At 43.9% G+C, this 17,980-nt stretch overlaps 3 protein-coding genes across 5 annotated transcripts; 1 reads left to right on the top strand and 2 right to left on the bottom strand.

Annotated features, from left to right (window-relative positions):
* Positions 1-1,221: 1,221 nt before the first annotated feature.
* LOC6555050 (tetraspanin-13) lies at positions 1,222-4,415 on the bottom strand. 2 transcript variants are annotated; one of them, XR_003408352.1, is made up of 5 exons: positions 4,216-4,415; positions 3,716-3,883; positions 2,698-3,060; positions 2,081-2,620; positions 1,950-1,992 (listed from the first exon to the last, which is right to left on the bottom strand). XR_003408352.1 is itself a non-coding variant. In XM_001981584.3 (4 exons), exons 1-4 carry the CDS (start codon positions 4,273-4,275, stop codon positions 1,897-1,899), a joined length of 687 nt encoding a protein of 228 aa, XP_001981620.2. In that variant the 5' UTR covers positions 4,276-4,415; the 3' UTR covers positions 1,222-1,896. The 2 variants fall into 2 exon arrangements, 1 of the variants encoding a protein (XP_001981620.2); XM_001981584.3 differs by lacking the exon at positions 2,081-2,620 and having other exon boundaries at positions 1,222-1,992.
* A 469-nt stretch (positions 4,416-4,884) lies between these two features.
* On the bottom strand, positions 4,885-6,215 carry LOC6555049 (putative gustatory receptor 97a). Its single transcript, XM_001981583.2, has 2 exons — positions 5,189-6,215; positions 4,885-5,132 (listed from the first exon to the last, which is right to left on the bottom strand). Exons 1-2 carry the CDS (start codon positions 6,206-6,208, stop codon positions 4,899-4,901), a joined length of 1,254 nt encoding a protein of 417 aa, XP_001981619.1. The 5' UTR covers positions 6,209-6,215; the 3' UTR covers positions 4,885-4,898.
* Positions 6,216-6,621: 406 nt separating this feature from the next.
* On the top strand, positions 6,622-17,740 carry LOC6555048 (probable Rho GTPase-activating protein CG5521). Of its 2 annotated transcripts, XM_015153529.2 has the most exons (8): positions 6,622-7,296; positions 9,530-9,640; positions 10,165-10,182; positions 10,481-10,652; positions 10,712-11,678; positions 11,737-15,797; positions 15,860-16,056; positions 16,111-17,740. In XM_015153529.2, exons 1-8 carry the CDS (start codon positions 7,191-7,193, stop codon positions 16,365-16,367), a joined length of 5,889 nt encoding a protein of 1,962 aa, XP_015009015.1. In that variant the 5' UTR covers positions 6,622-7,190; the 3' UTR covers positions 16,368-17,740. The 2 variants fall into 2 exon arrangements, with proteins under 2 accessions (XP_015009015.1, XP_001981618.1); XM_001981582.3 differs by lacking the exon at positions 10,165-10,182.
* The last annotated feature ends 240 nt before the right edge of the window (positions 17,741-17,980 follow it).

Genomic DNA, 17,980 nt, shown 5'->3' with positions numbered 1-17,980 from the left:
ATTTCACTTTGCAGGCAGGAAAATGTGACGAAGTCGTATCTGTTGTTGACCATTTCCGCTGCGAGTGTCAACACGGCCTACCAAGAAATGAGACAAGCGTGTTTTTGGGGCCAGGAACTGGCGGCTGGAGGGGTTCGAACCCGGCATGCAGGATACCACCACGCCCACAATCCACCACGCAAAAGCGGAAACGCCGCCCCTGGATTTCCGCCCCCTGGACTGAGTGCTCGTTACGTAAGCGAACGGCTCTCTCTAGTTCTTCTCTTCGGGGGAAACATGTTTTCTGCATCGCAGTGCGTTGAACTTGGCCCAATTCAACGCAGCTTTGAGTGAGATTTTCCTTTGGCCATTTGCTCGTTCAGAGTGGGGACCACTTTACTTATTCGGGGGCCCCACCTTTTTCCTGCCCAAGGCAGGCGTCAAACTAAGCGCTGGCGTTAATCTCCTCCTGCGCTTGGGAGGATTATGATGTTTGGGACTGTGGTTACGCATCGCTAGAAAAGGTACCACCAATTTTGTAAGTTTAAAGTCCAATGTTTCAATAATAAAATAAACATGCATACATGAAATTAAACTTAGGGCAAAATCAGAAACACCATTTGTGTTAAATGGTTTTTTTTTTCAACAATTAACTAAGATTCAACAAATTATTTCGTAAGCATAGTAAATCAAACAAATTAAATAAAGGAGGAATAGCAGACCATGTTAAATGGAAAACGCAGACACCATTATACAAATGTCTATGCTTCCTTATCCTGAGCCCCCACCCATTCTGCCACCTTTTGCGGCCAGTGAGGATGACTGTGGTAAGCCGAGACCCTTCGCTAATGATATTCCAAGCCGCGAATTCCCAAGAGGGAGTGTCGCTCATTAATGGGGTTTGGGGAAAATGCGGGAAATGAAACTCGAGACTCGCTTTCGCTTTGCTTTTGTTGTTTTAAAGATCATATTTACTTCAATCACAGCACAGAATACAGAGAATATTATCTAATGGTTTACTTGTCGCTCGAAAAGATACTGGAAACGAAACTGTAGGGAAAACTATTTCCATGTGAGTGTGAAGTGTGCGGATAAGAAGTAGCGTGTTGGTTGTGATGTGTTTCAATTTGTTTTTGGTGGCTGATGGCGTTTGGCATTGGCGGGGTTAAAAGTCGAGAGAAGGATTAGCTGCAGAGAAAGTCGAGCTAGTGCGGAAAAGAAGTGAAAAATTCGAAGAAGCAGTTTTCTTATGTGTAGGGTTTTATCCATATAGACTTGTATAATTGTTGACATGTATGTATAGAGGATTACTCTTTTTTTTTGTTATTTTGTGGGCTTTTTTCTCGCTAGTTTAAAGTTTAACACACAGCTAACATTTAGAGTATTGTTTATACGCCTTCACGGCAATAATGCAATTACGTTTGTATATAGGTTGATGTATACTTATTACGTTGCTAGTTACAATTGTTGACTGGTTGTTAGTTCTACAGTAAGATCAGGTTGTTGAAATGTTTGTCTCGTAGTGGTACAGTAGTTTTGAGTAGAGGTCGAGTCACGTCGAGTCGTTCATGATTGTTGCGAGTTGCAAAGAAAGGCATTAAGAGCTAACTAAGGACATTCAAACAGATAAACTTAGATTCAAATATTACAGCTAAACATAATCTCAATGGAGGTTTCATAATTAAATAACTTTGTGCAATAAAAGCATGTATAATAGTAAAATAAAATTATCCTTAATAGCAGCAGTGTTGAGCACACATATAACTCCTCCACCTTCTACTGCTCCTTCTATTAAGAATAATCTTTTGTTCCAGTTTGGATTCGATTCTTGTTAGGAAACGCGATTGTAAGAATTAAAATTCAGCCTTCGTCCCTTTGACTAAAATGTTGCACTTCCATGTTGTATTTTCAGCCTGTTCAATATAAATAATCGTGCGGAAAGACGGCGCGTGCGGGCAGATAGCAAGGATCATGTTGGTTGCGGTAGCGACGCGCCAGGAAAACAGCCAGGACCTGTGTTAGAAAAGGTAAATTAAACAGTGCTCAACAGAGGTTCAAGAATTTTAAATAAGAAATCAAACTAGCATAAAAGAATTCTCACCCTTGGTCACTTGTTGGATTTATGCTTAGTCAAAGAGTAGGCAGTCAAGTGTTAGAACAAATTTTGTCGAAAGTGTTAAAGAAAGTGTGTTGAGAGTAAAGGGAAATATGTTTCTTAGCTGATTGCTTATTTTGGGTTAAACGCTTTGCTCTCTCCTTCTATATATATCTCTCTATAATATGTATATATGTCTAAAGTTGTATATCAATTACGAACTAACACATTACGTACATAGTTCTGCGCAATGTGATTTAATATATATATATATATATATATATATCTGTAGATGGTATAAATATAAAGGATGCTTGTATATGTATGGTATGTCGGCCCCAAGGGCTCATGAAATCTTCCCTCGCAACATTAAACATTTAGCAGAGACAGAGCAGATATACATGCACTAAAGAACTTTTGAATGTTTCTGTATCTGGAAAATGTTTATCTCTTTCACGACTAGCTTCTAATTTAGAGAAAAGCGCTGGGCAAGCCCCGCGGATCCTTTTGATTGCGATAGCGGACTGTTAGCCAGACGCCGACGAACTAAGTGCAGCATGTGGGAATGGGTTTAATAGGAAATTGGATTACTTTCATCAGACATGCACTAATCTGCACTTTACCTCAGTGAAGCTGAAGAAGATGCCCAGACCGCCGCACAGCTTGAAGGCATAGTCGATCTTGTCCTCCAGTAGGGGTCCACAGGGTTCACAACGACAGTCCGGCTCGGAAGAGTGGGCACAGCACTGTTGATTGATCAGCTCGCACGAGGGCTCATTTGGCGGAGGAACCACGGAAGTTGTGCTCGGTGCGGTGGCATTGAATCCGCAGCATTTCAGGCTGTCCTGCACCTGCTTGCGCAAATCCGTGGGCACCGTCATCCATCCTTGCTCGGCGAACTGCTGCTGCTGCTCGGAGTTGACGGCCAAACAGGAACTGGCGATGGAGAACTGGATCAGGAACAGCATGAACAGTATGATCATGTACTGAAGCCGGAGAGAGTCTAAAGGTTAAGGCTAAGCCGGGCAGTGCTTTGAAATATTATAGTTGTTTTCTTATATTTTCACTGGGGGTCACGAAGTGATGCCCTCCAGTTGACGTCATGGAAGCACAACAAGCGACGCGGCAGCTACAGCCACTGGGGCCTACTCATAATTTCAGTCATTACGCGCCCGCTTTCTCTGCGGAAGTGGGTACTTGTCTAAGTACGCTAATTGTTCCACATGCCACGACCTTCGTGGTGTTTCACAATAGCGGTTAGAATAATAGCAGTGCTACGATATGAACAAGGTCCTGTATTGAAGCTACCAACTATTCATCGCTTTAAGCTTTAAGAAAATGGTTGTAAGCAGTAAAAAATAAATGATTTTAAATGATTTTAAGAAGTATCTTAGTAAAATCCCTGATTATGTGATGATTTGCAGTTAAAGGTCCCTACTTTCAATGCAATTATTTATCTTAAAGAAATTCCTACAGCTTGTAAATCGTGGGATAAGAGGCCAATCATTATTTTAAATCCCTAGAGATAATTTAAAGTTCCTATCTTCGGCTGCTAGTCTATTGAACGCGACTGTAGCTGCATGGTCGTTTGGTCATGGTCTGGTCGTTTGTGAATTGATAGGCTTTGTGGCAAAAGGATACGAAGAAGAGCATCACTTGGTGGTGCTTGACGGCTCCGGCGAGTCCCAGCATGGATATGCATATGAGGATGACACCGCAGGCCAGGATCCCACCCACAATCGGCAGGTTGGTCACGATGGAGGCGGCACGCGCGTACACGCCCACTCCAATCAGCAGGAATCCAATCATCTGGGGGTCGCACACACACAGAGCAGAAAAGAAAGAAAGATAGGAGGCAAATGAAAAAGGACTCAAGGATTCTCGTCTTGACGGCAGCAACAACAAATGGCCGAAAGGTATGTATACACACACACATACACACATGCAGATTGCACCTGCCACCGCAGAGGAAAATCAATACATATTTACGAAAATGATTCGATAATGATAATTTAGTTATTCATTTGCCATTGTAGTTATTGTTGTTGTTCTTCATTGTTCCTCTTCCGTATTCGTTGTTGCTGCTTTTGATTTGCACAACTGTTGTTGTTTTTTTTATTTTGTTGTTTGTGTTTGCTTACCACATACAAAATGTTGAGCGCAATTAGCGCGTTTTTCGAGCAGGTGAAACCGCCGCACATGATTTTTGTTTGTTTATTCTTACTGGCTGCAGAAGATACTGTTTAAAAACGAATTTAGCTAATTGAATTTATTCCGTCTACAGAAGTTTTCACTTTCAATATAGATATCGATATCAATACGATGTCCATCCACTAAACCGATTGTTTTTTTGCAGTGCTATCGAAATATAGGCATTGGACTTTAAACATTTAAATATGCCCAAAAAGACACAATATTTAAAATATTTTTTGATTAATTAATTGAAATTTCAATTATTAACTAAAGAATAATATAACCAGCAAATGTGTTGGACAAACTGCTGTAGTAACGCATATATGAGTCTTATCGATAAGATTTCCATTTACTCTGCTTTATCTGACTATGGCGGTTTTTTCAAATAGCAGTTTAAACTATTGCCCACAAATCGCCACAAACTGTCACGCCCACACTTTTGAACAATTTTTTTTAATTTCTTAATTTTATTTACAATTTTTAACGATATTCCAGAAAATTGTGAAATTTCTTTTTCGCACTTCCACTAGCTGAGTAACGGGTATCTGATAGTCGGGTAACTCGACTATATCATTCCATCTTTATTCCATCTTTATTTTACGATTTATTTTGAGCGTTCAAGCAAACCATATTATTTTAGAGAAAACCTTAGGGTCAAGTCACTTTGAATGAGAATCAGGAGGCTACCAGTGACTGACGAGAAAACCTTATTGACCAGCGAGGTGTTCAGCTCCAAGAGGCCCAGTGGCATTAGCTTATAGTCGATGGTGACGACCTTGAGCCAGAAGGCATTCACCACTTGCTTGAAACGCGCATCGGCGTGCTGCAGATCGAATCTCTGCAAGAGTTCTCCAGTTCTTCTGGTCTGCAACTAGAAGATCTATGTATTTTTTTCAGAATTTTCAAGAAAATTACAATCACCTCCATGAGAGTTTGGTTACTTATCCGAGCCACCATGACGAGTTCCAAGAAGGGCACAGCCAGAAAAACCAGCAAAACAATGGCCTGGAAGAGATCGAAAGGCTCCTCGTTGATGTAGTGATCCGCAATGGCCAAATACTGGTTGTAGCATCCCATGGTGATGCCTAGAAGGTTCATTAGCAGCGATAGCACCATGGACCAGTCCGTGAATCGAAGGAATCTCTTTGAGCATTCGGCAGTGACGGCGTATTTCTCGGCCAACTCATCCAAAAGATCGGCTAGCTCGCAGAAGCGACGCATACGGTAATAGGGCTTATGGAGATTCATCTGGCTGGGTGACTGCAGCACATTGGCCTCCTTAACAGTACCGTGCAACTTTCGATTTAGCGCAGCAACTACCAAATTTGCAATTACCAGGCCGCCGAAGAAGCAGTTATTTATCTGGTTCGATACAATCAGCGGCAACATGGTCTTCGCCGTCCTTAAACTCGTCCAGTGATATTCCGGATGCAACCGCCTTTGATATAGAATCAGGGTTATATAGGCGATAAGGGGACAGAACAACATCTTGAGTAAGCTGTACATAAATGCCCGCCACACAATTATTGCCGAAATGTCCAGTGAATCAAGGACCTTAAAAAGAGGAATACTGTTCTGGAATCGAATTAATTTCAATGATTTTTCCCACTGTGTCACATAATTAAACAGGCAAATGCCGACGTTCATATAGCAATATATTCCAATAGTGTCTCGAAGATTGATCTGGCTGGTGGAAATTTCGTGGTAAATATTCCAGATGTAGAACAGTGCAAATAACGTGGCCACACATAACCCATAAATAGCAACCCCTTTGGAAAACACAAACTTTTTGCGCCTGAAGGAAAAGCGCCCGATATAAACGCCGTAAAGTATGTTGAGGAAAATGTTCCCGAAAGCACAAATCATCACCAGTTGGGAATGGAGTTTTCCTCGCCGAAAGGTTGCGGGAAATCGACGTGTCAGCCTTTTCAGGAATCGCATTGTACTGAGGATGAATTCGAGCTAGCCACTTTGGCTAAATTGCCGCTTAATTACCAAGCTTCTTATCTGCGATTAAATAATATATGTAGTTGTTAAATGAATCACAGGTGGAAGTATTATGCTAGCCGCGGTCAAGCGAGTTCCAATCAATTATATTGTATTATATTATATGCATTAAATACAATTGTTAGATTTTTTATAATCAACCTTGAATCTAAGAATAATTTTAATGAATATAGCTAATAATGTTCTTAAAATATAAATATCTAAGAGAATATTATTGTGAATCTCGATTAAAGCATGTTTTCTTCGCTGTAATATAACAATTTGATAATTCGGACTATTTGAAATTAACGAACATTTCCCTGCTGACCGGTTCACAGTTCACTGCTAACTAGTTCCGCGCAGTCGAACTGAACCTGCCAGCACTGCCGCGAGCCGGAACCACAGCCAGTGAACGGAACCTGAACAGAATTGGAGACGCGACGCAAATGGAAAAGAAAACATAAACGCTGAAAGCTGGAAAAATGCGCTGTAAATCGCCAGCCGTTGGACTGCAAGTGCAAAAGCGCGTTGCCGAGTGTGCCCGTGAATAATTCGCAATGAAATAAGTTTGGGAAATTGCGAAAAACAGCAGCGCAAAGCTACGGAACCCACACACACCTCCCCGCACCAGCCCCCGCGCACCTAGCGGGCGTTGCTAAATAATTTCTCCGGGGCGCTCCGCTGGACAAAAAGTGATTTTTTTCGGTGGGTTTTTTTTGGCTGGCGTGCGCGTATAAATAAATAGCTAAAAGAGCCAGAGAAAATACAAGGCAGAGAAAATAAATCGGAGAAAAATCAGTACAAATCAGCGAATAGAAAGTGTATACCGCCTGCACTTGTGCCTGTATGTGCGTGAGTGTGTGTGCGAGTGTGAGTGCCAATGAGCCAGTGTGTGTGATGTGTGTTTGTGTGCGAGGCAGAGAACACAAGGTGCAAAATGTTTACAAAAAAATCGCATGCCGACGTGAAGAAATCCACGGCCAAGTTGCAGGACTCCAAGAAGGATTCCGCCTCCCGGTTGCGACACCTCCGCATGATATTGGGTGAGTAGAACCTAACGTACTCCATTCCAGATCCTACCATATGCTAAAACCCACCTAGATCTTACAGTAGAATACTTAGTTTATAGATAACTTTCGGCATATTTTCGAATATGTTTAAAACCCTTTTCGAATGCCGCTATTTTGCAAACACTCACGGTGGATTTGCCCCTTGAAACCAAGGTCTTGCGTTGGCGGTTCTGACTGTTAATTATTTCATAATTTATTTGCATTCATAGCAATAACAATGGAACTGGTTGGCTATATTTTTTATGCATATACTGTTTTTTTTTTTGGCTTGGTGGGCGTCGTTCGCACCATATTCGTTCCACGGTGGCTCGCTCTCAATGACGTTCTGCCCACGGAGCGCCAAACAACAACGAAAAGTGGATTCACAATGCTGGCCATTTCCTGTTGGGCGCAAAAGAACCTCCGCATAGGCGATGTACCCCACATAGACCGCCCATTCTTCCAGTAAAAAAAACATTAATTTATGCAAAAACGGAAAAAAGATTACAGAAAAACATCTACACATGCTCCGCTATGTGGCAAGCGAAAATGTGTGAAACACGTTAAATGATAAAGAAGCGAACAAGTGGAGCTACAGTCTGGGTTCCCTAAGTCGGACTTGTCCAACCCTCAGTTTTCTTTATTCCAACTATTTTCTGTGATAATTTGTTTATTTTCTGCTTTTTTATTTCACATTGAAAATTGTGACTAAACAGCTTATTAATTTCTATATTTAAATATGTTTAGTCATTTAAATATGTTTTTATATTGAGTATTTATTACACCCTTCAGTAGTCAAAACAACAGGCACAGAATTCGTTAAATTATTTAAATTAAAGTATTATTATTATTTAAGATGTCACATATATTTATTTTAAGCATACTCATTTTTCATTGCTCTCTTTTCTTTTATTGATTGCAAATTATTACGCCTTACAGAATTTGGCCTGTATTAGCCAGCAATGTACAGCAAGTACGGGTTTCCACCTTCGCCACCCTTTCTCAGTGGCTTTCTTTTTGTGTCACCTCAGCGAGCGATTTCCAACAGGTGCCCCCCGCTACAATAAACCTCAAATACACCTGGCTGCCACCCTCCGGCACACTATTGTTGTTATTTCAAATTGTTGTTGCTTCTCTGCCATTGTCCCTTGGCAAATTACACGCATTAGACATTCTTCCCAATGGCTGGGTTTCCAATTGTTGTTTTTTAAGCAGTACAATAGCAAAATAACACCGAAAAAAGCTGTCCATGTTCTGGAAAAAAGTTTTCAAAAATAATACCATGATTTAGTTATATAATATAATTAAATCACTTTTAGGAGCAGTTCATAAATATTTCTTAGTGAAGACCTAAATTATTTTAAACGACTATCCTTACTCTATGGTATTATATATTAATGCATCTCATTTAATATTTGTTGTACTATTCATTAGTAAATATACTATGTAATATATTAATGTAAAATATTATACTGAAACTTCAGTTCTCTCAAATCGCCATAGACATTTCTCTGGTTTTGTTTTCTGTGCAATGATAGTCATCTTCGCTCTGTGCGTTTTGGCCTTCTGCTGAAACCGGTTTCAAAGGTTTCTTACTCTGTTTTACCTCTTTGTTTAGCTTTCTTTTGCTTAGCCGTGTGTTTTGCTGATGAGAGCAAGCCGGCAATGGCAGTGAACCGCACCCCCCAACCACCACCCTCTTCCGCCTATCAAGACCCCCACTTCTCTGATTCATCACAAATCGCTGAGCACCCATCATAACGTGTTCTCTTCGTAACTCGACTTTTAATAGCTTTCTGGCCTCCAATCAACTTGTTGTTATGGGACATATTGTCATGCGTGGCTTTCTATATGGATAAGTTGGGAAATCATTGCCTGTCGGGATAGGATTTGCGGCCTTATCAATAGTGGCATGCACAGGTGCTGGGTTCGATGTTGCGTCACTATCTTGGTTGTTGCCCCCTGGCGCCATTTTCTTATCACTGGTTCACAGAGAAAAACTAAGTCTACATTTTGGTAATATTTCGGTTTAATTAGTTTCTTATCTATGTAATGAAGGCCTTTCAAGTTAATTACATTCGAATATCAGGTGTATTTCAAAGAGAGTAGAATTTGTATACAAAATCCATTTCGTCGATAGCTCTTCTCTCCAGAATAATACAAGTAACAATTTTACCCCAATATGCACCTCATATCTCAATTGCTGACCCATTTATATGTATTTCAGATAATGTGGAGCTAGAAGAATCGAAGTCACTGTTCGAGACCAACTACAGTCATGTCTACTTCATACTCTACGACACCTTCATTCAAGCCGAGGCGAATCTGAAGCAAAAAGGTAAATTAAGTTATTCTGCGATTACCCCAGATGTGAATATTGTGGGCCCAAGCTGGGTTTTATCTAGCAAAGGTGTTTTTCTCAGCTTATTTATTTGCTATTTAAAGAGGTTACAATAGCATAGAAAAAAGATCTCAGATCAATGCCAAAATGTGTTATTTTATGTGTATTGTTTCTGTCGTAATTTTTTCCTTATTGTAAGTACTTAAGAAATTCGTTCAAAAAAGAGTATCCGTAATTCGTTGACTCGTAGAATACCTTCTTGTTTTTTGACCCATTTAATTTTGGTTAATTTGCGCGTAGCTTTCGGGGACATTTTAAGCTCCACCAATTAAACAAAACCAACAGCGACGACATTAAATCAGTGCCTTGTTTGGATTTCGGTAATCTTTATGCTTTGTCCCATTTTTGTAGAGCTAGTTATAAAAAAAAAAAACAAACGTGATATTCTAAATTGAACTCCTCATCTATTTCTATTTTACCGCCTTTTCTCTCTCTATTTTTGTAAATCCCCTAACTGGCAGAACTTCCGTTTCACATTGGTAAGTTTATGTGGTTTCTTATTGACATGAATTGACCATCGAACTGCATCCCCTTCCTCCCTGCGACTTTGCTTTTGAACTCTGTTTACCATAACCTCATGTGTCCACGTCCCATGGTCTTTCTTCTTGCGCTTGAAATCTCAGAATCGAATACGAATTGCACCATATGCACATCTCTGTCTCTCCGCATCTTGTGCTTGTCCAGACATTTCGATTGCATCCCAACAGCAAGCAGGAATCTCTAATTGGCTAATGGAATCTTTTTCACCTATGAAGCTCTTTTAATTTTTTAAAACAGTGCACAAGGCGCATCGCGAGGAACTGGACGGTTCACTATGGCTGCTGGAGAAGATCCTGTGCCTGCTGCCAGAACTATTGGCCCGCCGGTGGCAATGTCATTCCCTAAGTCGCATCATGGCCAAGCTACTGCATCTGGGCAACTCGCCCAAGCTGCGACGCGAAGGTGTCAGGTTGGTCAATCCCTTAACAACAATTTGAAGCGCCCTCTAACCCCATTATCCTTTCTCAGATACTTCTTACTGTGGTATCAGACACTAGGCGAAAATGCACCAGGCTACGTGCACGCCATGTACGCGGACCTCATCCCTGGCCTTATTGTGCCCCAGAAGGGTGTGGTCGGTCCGGATACAGAGTTCAGTGCCTCGGACTTTCTCACTCATCCCAACATGAAGGCGGACGGCGGGATGGCCTCAGTTTTTCACGACAACGCATTCTCGCATCCCGTGCAAAGTTCGGAGGTCGTTGCCCTGTTGCCACCTTCGTCCAGCGAAAAGTCAGCGCCACCGGATCCTCGGGATGGCCTAGAGGTTCTGCTAAACAGCATGGTGCACACGGCGGCCTGCCTGAGATGGCGGGATAATCGGGCCCAAAAGGATCACCGGGCATTCGCCTTCCTGCTACAGCGATTCATGGATGTTTTCCTGCCAGTATTTTCGCCCAACTTCGATGTCAGTTGCTCCATTTACAATCCCCGCTTGGACTTGCCCGTCATGCGATCCATAAACAAAAAGGAGGAGGTAATGGCCTCCTGCGTTGTGGTCCTGATCAACTGGGTGTCACGTTTTACCCACGAGCGTTTGCTGAGCCACAGATTGGATTGCACCTTACACATGGAGGACGTGGACCATGTGCGTCTACACGGCTATCAGCAGGGTCTAATTGTCCGGGAAGTGTTATATGTTAACCGCGAGAACATAAACTTTGTGCACGAGGTGTATCGTCAGGCGTTTTTGCTTAACTTCACTTCGAAGCCGCAAATAGAAGCAATTCGCACAGCCATCGCTGTTTACCGCGACTGGATGACGGGCGAGACTCCTCCACCATTCTTATTGGAGCCAAACGACGATCCACCGCCTCCGTCAAACGCTGGTGGAACTCCCAGGAGCCAACGACTTCGCACACCATCTTATGTGGGCGCTATTGCAGGCTCCAAGGATCAGTTGGTAGTCAGAGCTGGCAGGCAAAATGTGTTACAGGTAAGTAACTTCTGAATTCCAAATGAATTTCCTCTTTAATGTTTTTTTATTTTTTCAGGTCTTTGTGACCAATGCGGCCAACGTGTTCCTGGTGAACACAGCCAACCTGAACATCTGCTTTCCCACCCGCTCGCGAACCTATCGCTCCACACCGCTGGAGGAACAGACGGATATCTGCAAAAAGGTGCTGAATGTGTACCGTACCATGGTTATGAACACGGAAATGGACACGCGCACCTGGGAGCAACTGCTAATGGTTTTACTGCAAGTTACTTCAGTTGTGCTGCACCAAAACCAACATACATTGCCAAATGGCACCACTTTGGGCGGAATCCTGGGGTCTGCTATATTCCAAACTCTCATTGTCACATGGATTCGGGCGCACACCAAAGTGCCTGTAAACGTGCTGCTGTGGGAGAAATTTTTGACTGTTCTGCAATCTTTAACGCACCGCGAGGAGCTCATTATTGAATGGAATAAGACCATTCAAACTCTGACTCGTGTTTTTTCGCGATACACCTATGGCATAAACTTGCTAGATCTACCCCTGGATCGAGTGGCTGAGAGTCGGGCGGAAAAGCGTCGTCGCATTGGCAGCGTCTGGCAGGGATCGGGATCGGGCAGCGCTGCCAATGGAGGCAGTGCTGCTTCTGCTGCTATTAGCCAGAGCAGGCAGCGGGAATCTCTAGCAGAGTCCAGTAGCAGTCGCTCGGAAGAGACCTCGTCGCAGGTGCCTCTTCCAAATCATCCTCGACCTCATCACCAACACACGCAATCCCAGGGAGGCACTGGCCATGGAACACGACCGATACCTTTAACTCCTATGCTAAGTAGAAGCTACAGCGAAGGAAGCTTGGCTTCAGCGGCCCGGAGCTCGAGGATACGACGTCGACGAGCAGCCACCCCAAAACCTAAGGTGCTACAGCCGTCACAACTAGCAGAGAATCGCATTAATCCACAGGACTTGCGGCGAGCCATGTCCCTTGATTCATTGGCGCGAAAAGGTGATACAGAGGAAACGGACAGCTACCAGGAAGGAGACAATGAAAGTGGAGCGGGCTCGAGGAGTCCGTCGCCAACAGCCAGCAGTGGAATTGAAGGTGGATCCATCAAGGATGCCCAACTGCAAATTGATGCGAGCTTGGATGATGCAAACTCTGGTAGTTACGGAAGTGGCAGTAACTCGGGAAGTGTTTCCGGACGTCGCTGTATTATTCTAGGAGGCTCAGCGGAGGGCTGGCATCCAGATTCCACCTCCATCATGTGGAAACGCATGCTTGGTGCTCTGGGAGATGTTAATCGCATTCCCAAACCGGATTTGCACGCCCAGGTGTTTATGCATCTGCTAGAAATGACGCAAAATCTCATCAAGATCAAGCAGAACCAAGGTATATCTACGGATAATCAGAACACGCCACCCATGCCGACTTTGGTGCCGCCCATTGGAATCGTGGCACCCTGGTGTTACGGATCTCTTTCTCTGGATCGATCCTTCAAGAAGGGCAAACTCTGGGCACTTCAATTGCTCTGCTCACTGGCGATTCAAGGCGCTGTGAACATGCAACAGCTGCCCTTGTTCTATCATGCTCTCCATCAGTTGCTGACTGGCGAGGATCGGGATTTAATTTATGCAATTCTCAAGCACTTAGAAGGACCTAGGCTCCTAAGTTTGCTTCTGCCAGGACACACTCTGTTGCTGTTGGACTTGGTCCATGCAAGTGCTATACTGCTGACTTCTCTGGAGGTCACTAGGAGTACACCAAGAGCGGAGGTTGCAGCTCTCTTGGGATCGCTGCTTTGCTATCCGTCCTCGTTGTTGCCACGCCCCGTCCTGCAGCCCTCGCCACAAAAGTTTGAGATTATGGAGTGTGCGGACTTGCAAGATCACATCCTGAACATTATGCTGCGGTGCGCCAGGCGAGAGCCTTCAGCCAAGGCACGATGCATCGCACTTTCTCAGCTCGGGCAGTGGCTGCTAATGCGCCTATCTCAACCCTTGCCGGCTTCGAATGCTGGAAGAACTAACCTCTTTCAGCAGGCGGTGCCCCATCACAAGGATGTGCATCCTAAGGAGACTCGAGTCTACAATCCGCGCATAAAGGAGGTGTTACAAGTACTGCTACAGGCGTTGCAGTTTAAGCATCACACCATTGCCATCGTAGCTGTGGATTCATTAAAGTTGTGCGCCGAGCGTGGACGCCAACTGGCCGCTATTGAAAGAGTTCCCCAGATAATCATCACTGCCATTTGTAAAGCTTTGGAAATTCAAAACGTAACCAAGCCTAGGGATTCGGACAAAGTGGTGCTAACATCTCTAATGTTGTGCTTGGGCGAATTCTGCATGGCTATTCCGGCTCCTATAATGCTTGCGCCTCTCAACGAACAAGGTGATACGTTAGTGCTCCAGGTGCTCAGGGTACTTTTGCAAGTTGCCTCCGGTGCTCCTCGTCATGAGAGGGTGAAACTGACAGCCGATGATGACTTTGATATGCACATCGCACACGACGATCTTCAAGGCGATGGACGCCTGCCGGAAGCTACCTACCAGACCTCCGAGACCATCCAGAAGTGCATTACAGCCATTAAGCTGTGTGCCAAAGCAGTGTCCATGCATTTGGTCACCCACATCGGTCACTTTCCGATGGGAATTGGAGCATCTCGCTTGAGTTCCATGGTCGAAGAGCAGGATGACATTGGTAATGCTGCCTATGGAGGTCAGGTGGAGACGAGACGCGATTCTGTGGAACTGCCTTCTGTTGTAAGTGCCCAAAATATGCAGCTTTTCATGCTGAACTCTGGTCTGGTGGCCAGTTTTATTGAGCTGCCTACACTGAAACTTCCCGGTGGAGGGATAACTGCTGGCTTGGTTACAGCCGATAAGCAAGTTAGGGTCCTAATGCGGGATCTTAATGGCAAAGCCTGCTGGGACGCTTCTATCTTGTATTCAGAGCCGAGGAAAGCGGAGGAGCCTCCACCAAAAACCACACCAAAGATTCAACACACCCAACCGTTGGATTCCATGGCGTCCTCCATGGTAACACATGAGCTGCAAGCTCCTCGACACACTTTACGACACCGTCCGGCAGGGGTGTTGCCATTGGCCAAGGACATGGCACCGGATCTGGATCAATTGGACGATATGTTGGCCTATATTGGTCATACCAGTCCAGAATGTGTGGCTCCCACTGTGAGCCAGCTGAATGCTCCAACAAGCAGTCCTCTGAGTGGAAACCAAGAAGCTCAGGCCATTTCGGTAATTCTGAATCAACGCCTTTTGGAGCAGGAATTCGTGACCCACTCGACTCAGGCTCCATCTCCGGCATTGCGACATGCCAGCTCGAACTCCTCACTGCAGCAACCGGATCAGAGGTCACTGCACTCGGCAACAGCATCCTTTGATTCGCTGCCTACCCGCACAGAGATGCCGTTCCAATACTGCCGGCTGCTCTTTTCACATTTAGGACTAGCAGGCTGGGAACGGCGATCTAGAACGCACTTGCTTCAGAGGAGCGAGAAACTGATGAGAGAACTGCGAAACGTTGATCTCCAAAAATGCCGCGAAACCCACAAAATGGCGGTTATTTACGTGGCCGCCGGGCAGGAAGATAAGGGCAGCATCCTTAGGAATACGAGTGGAAGCAGCACCTACGAGATGTTTGTTTCTGCCTTGGGTTGGGAAATCGATTTGGAGACGCACAACGGCTTCCTGGGCGGATTACCTCGTCAAGGATGCGGAGCTACAGCTCCCTATTACGCTACCCCCTTTCTGGAGGTGGTTTACCATGTGGCCACCAGAATGCCCTCGGACTCTTCGGAGGCCATGCTGCTGAAGACGCGCCATCTCGGCAACGACGAGGTTCACATTGTATGGAGCGAGCACCATCGGGATTACAGACGGGACATTTTGCCCACTGAGTTTTGCGATGTTCTGATTGTGGTATATCCGCTGAGGAATGGTTTGTTCCGTGTGACGGTGAACAGAAAGCCTGAAGTGCCATGGTTTGGTCCATTAGCCAATGAGAGCGTGGTAAGTGGCGCCTGCTTGGCCACTCTAATCCGGGCAACCGCAATCAATGCCAGTCGAACGAAACGCGCCGCACTGCCGCTCTACCAACAATTGTAAGTAGATTGTATGTGTTATTTTATTGGGGTCTAAGCGACTTTTATATTCTTTTCTGCAGCTACGAGGAGCGCAACCGGTCGTTGGACAGCGTATCATCTCGGTACAAGGAGAGCACCACCTTCGAGGACTTCGCCAGCCGCATCTACAATCCCATGCCACTGTCTACGCTGGGCACTCTTAGGGAATCCAATGCTAGCAGTTCGGCAGCTCCTCTGGCTTCTGCATTGCTGGATCACAATCGTGCCTCCGTTAAAGGTAAGCTCAGTTGGTGGACTGTGGAAAGCAGTGATAACATATCTATTCTTGTAGGTTGGGTACAAGCCTCGATTGATTCAGGCCCCATAATGGGAATTGCGCCATCGGCTTCCGCTGGATCCACCGCGGCCATGGAGGCAGCCACCGGAATGACATCCGCTTCACCGCGTGGCCCTCGAAAACTGGGGGCTCCCTTCAAGAGCGTGACTAAGAAGCATTCCCTGCAGCATATCGCCGTCGGAGGCGGCGCAGGAGCAGGCGGGGACACGCCGCCCGAGAGCCCAACTTTGCCGCAGCGACGCTTTAAATAATACGTGTCCCTTTCCTCCGATTCCCGGTACTACCTGCACCCATTCCCTTCCCCACCAATCGGGCCGTGGGCCAAGCCAGGCCCGAAAAGATGCAGAGAGTTCTAATGCAAACGAAAAGTATTGCGAAACACGTTTCCTCCTATATTAGTTGTTGTAATTTATATCGGTTTCCAACTTAGTCTATCAGTGTATTTAACTATTTATTTCTACTAATTCCAGTCGAAGGCTTCTCTCTACTATTATCCACTCTCTTTTTAATTTCCTATATAACACTGTGTTGTAATGCTTTGCGAATTTTACCTAGTTACTATGATTTCATTTTACGTATTTATTTATAAGTTCGCTCGCCTGCGATGCGGCTGTATTTTGCGTCCACTCAAACACTAATTTGAAATTATGTTATCTATGCAATCAATTATGTTAATTCATTCGATGTATTGTAAGATTTTTTAGTTAATGAGCTTTAAGCATTCGAGTGCAAATGATTATCAGCTAGCTGAACAATTGCTTTTATCGCATTTACTCAGTTTTAATCACTGCTGCGCTGTTTATCCAAAGCAATCTGTTATTCAATATTATAAATATATTTCTTTCTTTTATGTCACATTTTACGCTTGGCAACAAGACGCAAATTCAAAGAATTCGAAAATCGTTTTATGTGTCACGCACAAAATGCAAGAATAATCAAAAATCGAACATAGAAACTTGCTCTGCCCATTTAAAGCAACACATCAACTACTAGTATTATGTAATCGAGCTAAATGTATAGGTAGCCTAGTTATAAGCATTCTCTACTATTCAAAACCCTATCAACTGTCGATGGCAATCGTCACTAGGAGTGTGAGTCTTAGAAAGGAAAACAAAACAACAGAGTAACTAAAATTGTTCAAACAATCGCCTTTTATTTGTGTGTAAAAATGAAATTGTTAGAAGATGATTTATTAACCAGTATAGGGATGTTCTTCATTTGTATTTCACTGCGAATTGTTTCAACGAATTGATCAAATTGATAGATTTATATTTATATATATTTACATCGAGATATGTTAATTTTGTATTTATGTAAAACGGGCAACCTAAAGTTAATTGCAATGCCTTTTTGTTGCACAAATGTTTTATGAAATCTGTAGTCTAATTAACACAATTACCTTTAGGCGAGTAAACATTTTTGTATAAAAAAAAAACAAACAAACAAAAACCAATAAATTGAAAAGCAAATTAATGCTATGTGAAATTTGTAACTAACACCAAGTAACGCATTATATACAACATACATTTACAACTACGATTTAATATGTATATTAATTTACTAATTTATTTGAGAAACAATCGAGTATTTTTCGTACAATAAATAACGTGAATTTCAAAGAGTTGAGATCCTGCTGCGAACGAATATTCCCCTTTCCCTCTTTGCCAGATGTTGTTAACGTTTGGTAGTAATTAGCTGGACACGCAATCGCTCTACTGACACTCATTTCGAGTCTCCCAGGTGGCCCAGACTTATGGGCCCGGCCGCGAGAGGTCATTGCCTTGACTCCTGTTTTTGGTAGTTCCTTTTTTAGGGGTGATTCGCACCCGCCCGACCCCCGAAGTGGACAGACAAGTCGGCTGGC

The sequence above is a fragment of the Drosophila erecta genome, unplaced genomic scaffold, assembly GCF_003286155.1.
Source record: "Drosophila erecta strain 14021-0224.00,06,07 unplaced genomic scaffold, DereRS2 tig00000000-arrow-pilon, whole genome shotgun sequence".
Taxonomy (NCBI): Eukaryota; Metazoa; Arthropoda; class Insecta; order Diptera; family Drosophilidae; genus Drosophila; species Drosophila erecta.
The sequence above is the reverse complement of the archived record's forward strand: the minus strand, read 5'-3'. Positions and strand labels throughout refer to the sequence as shown.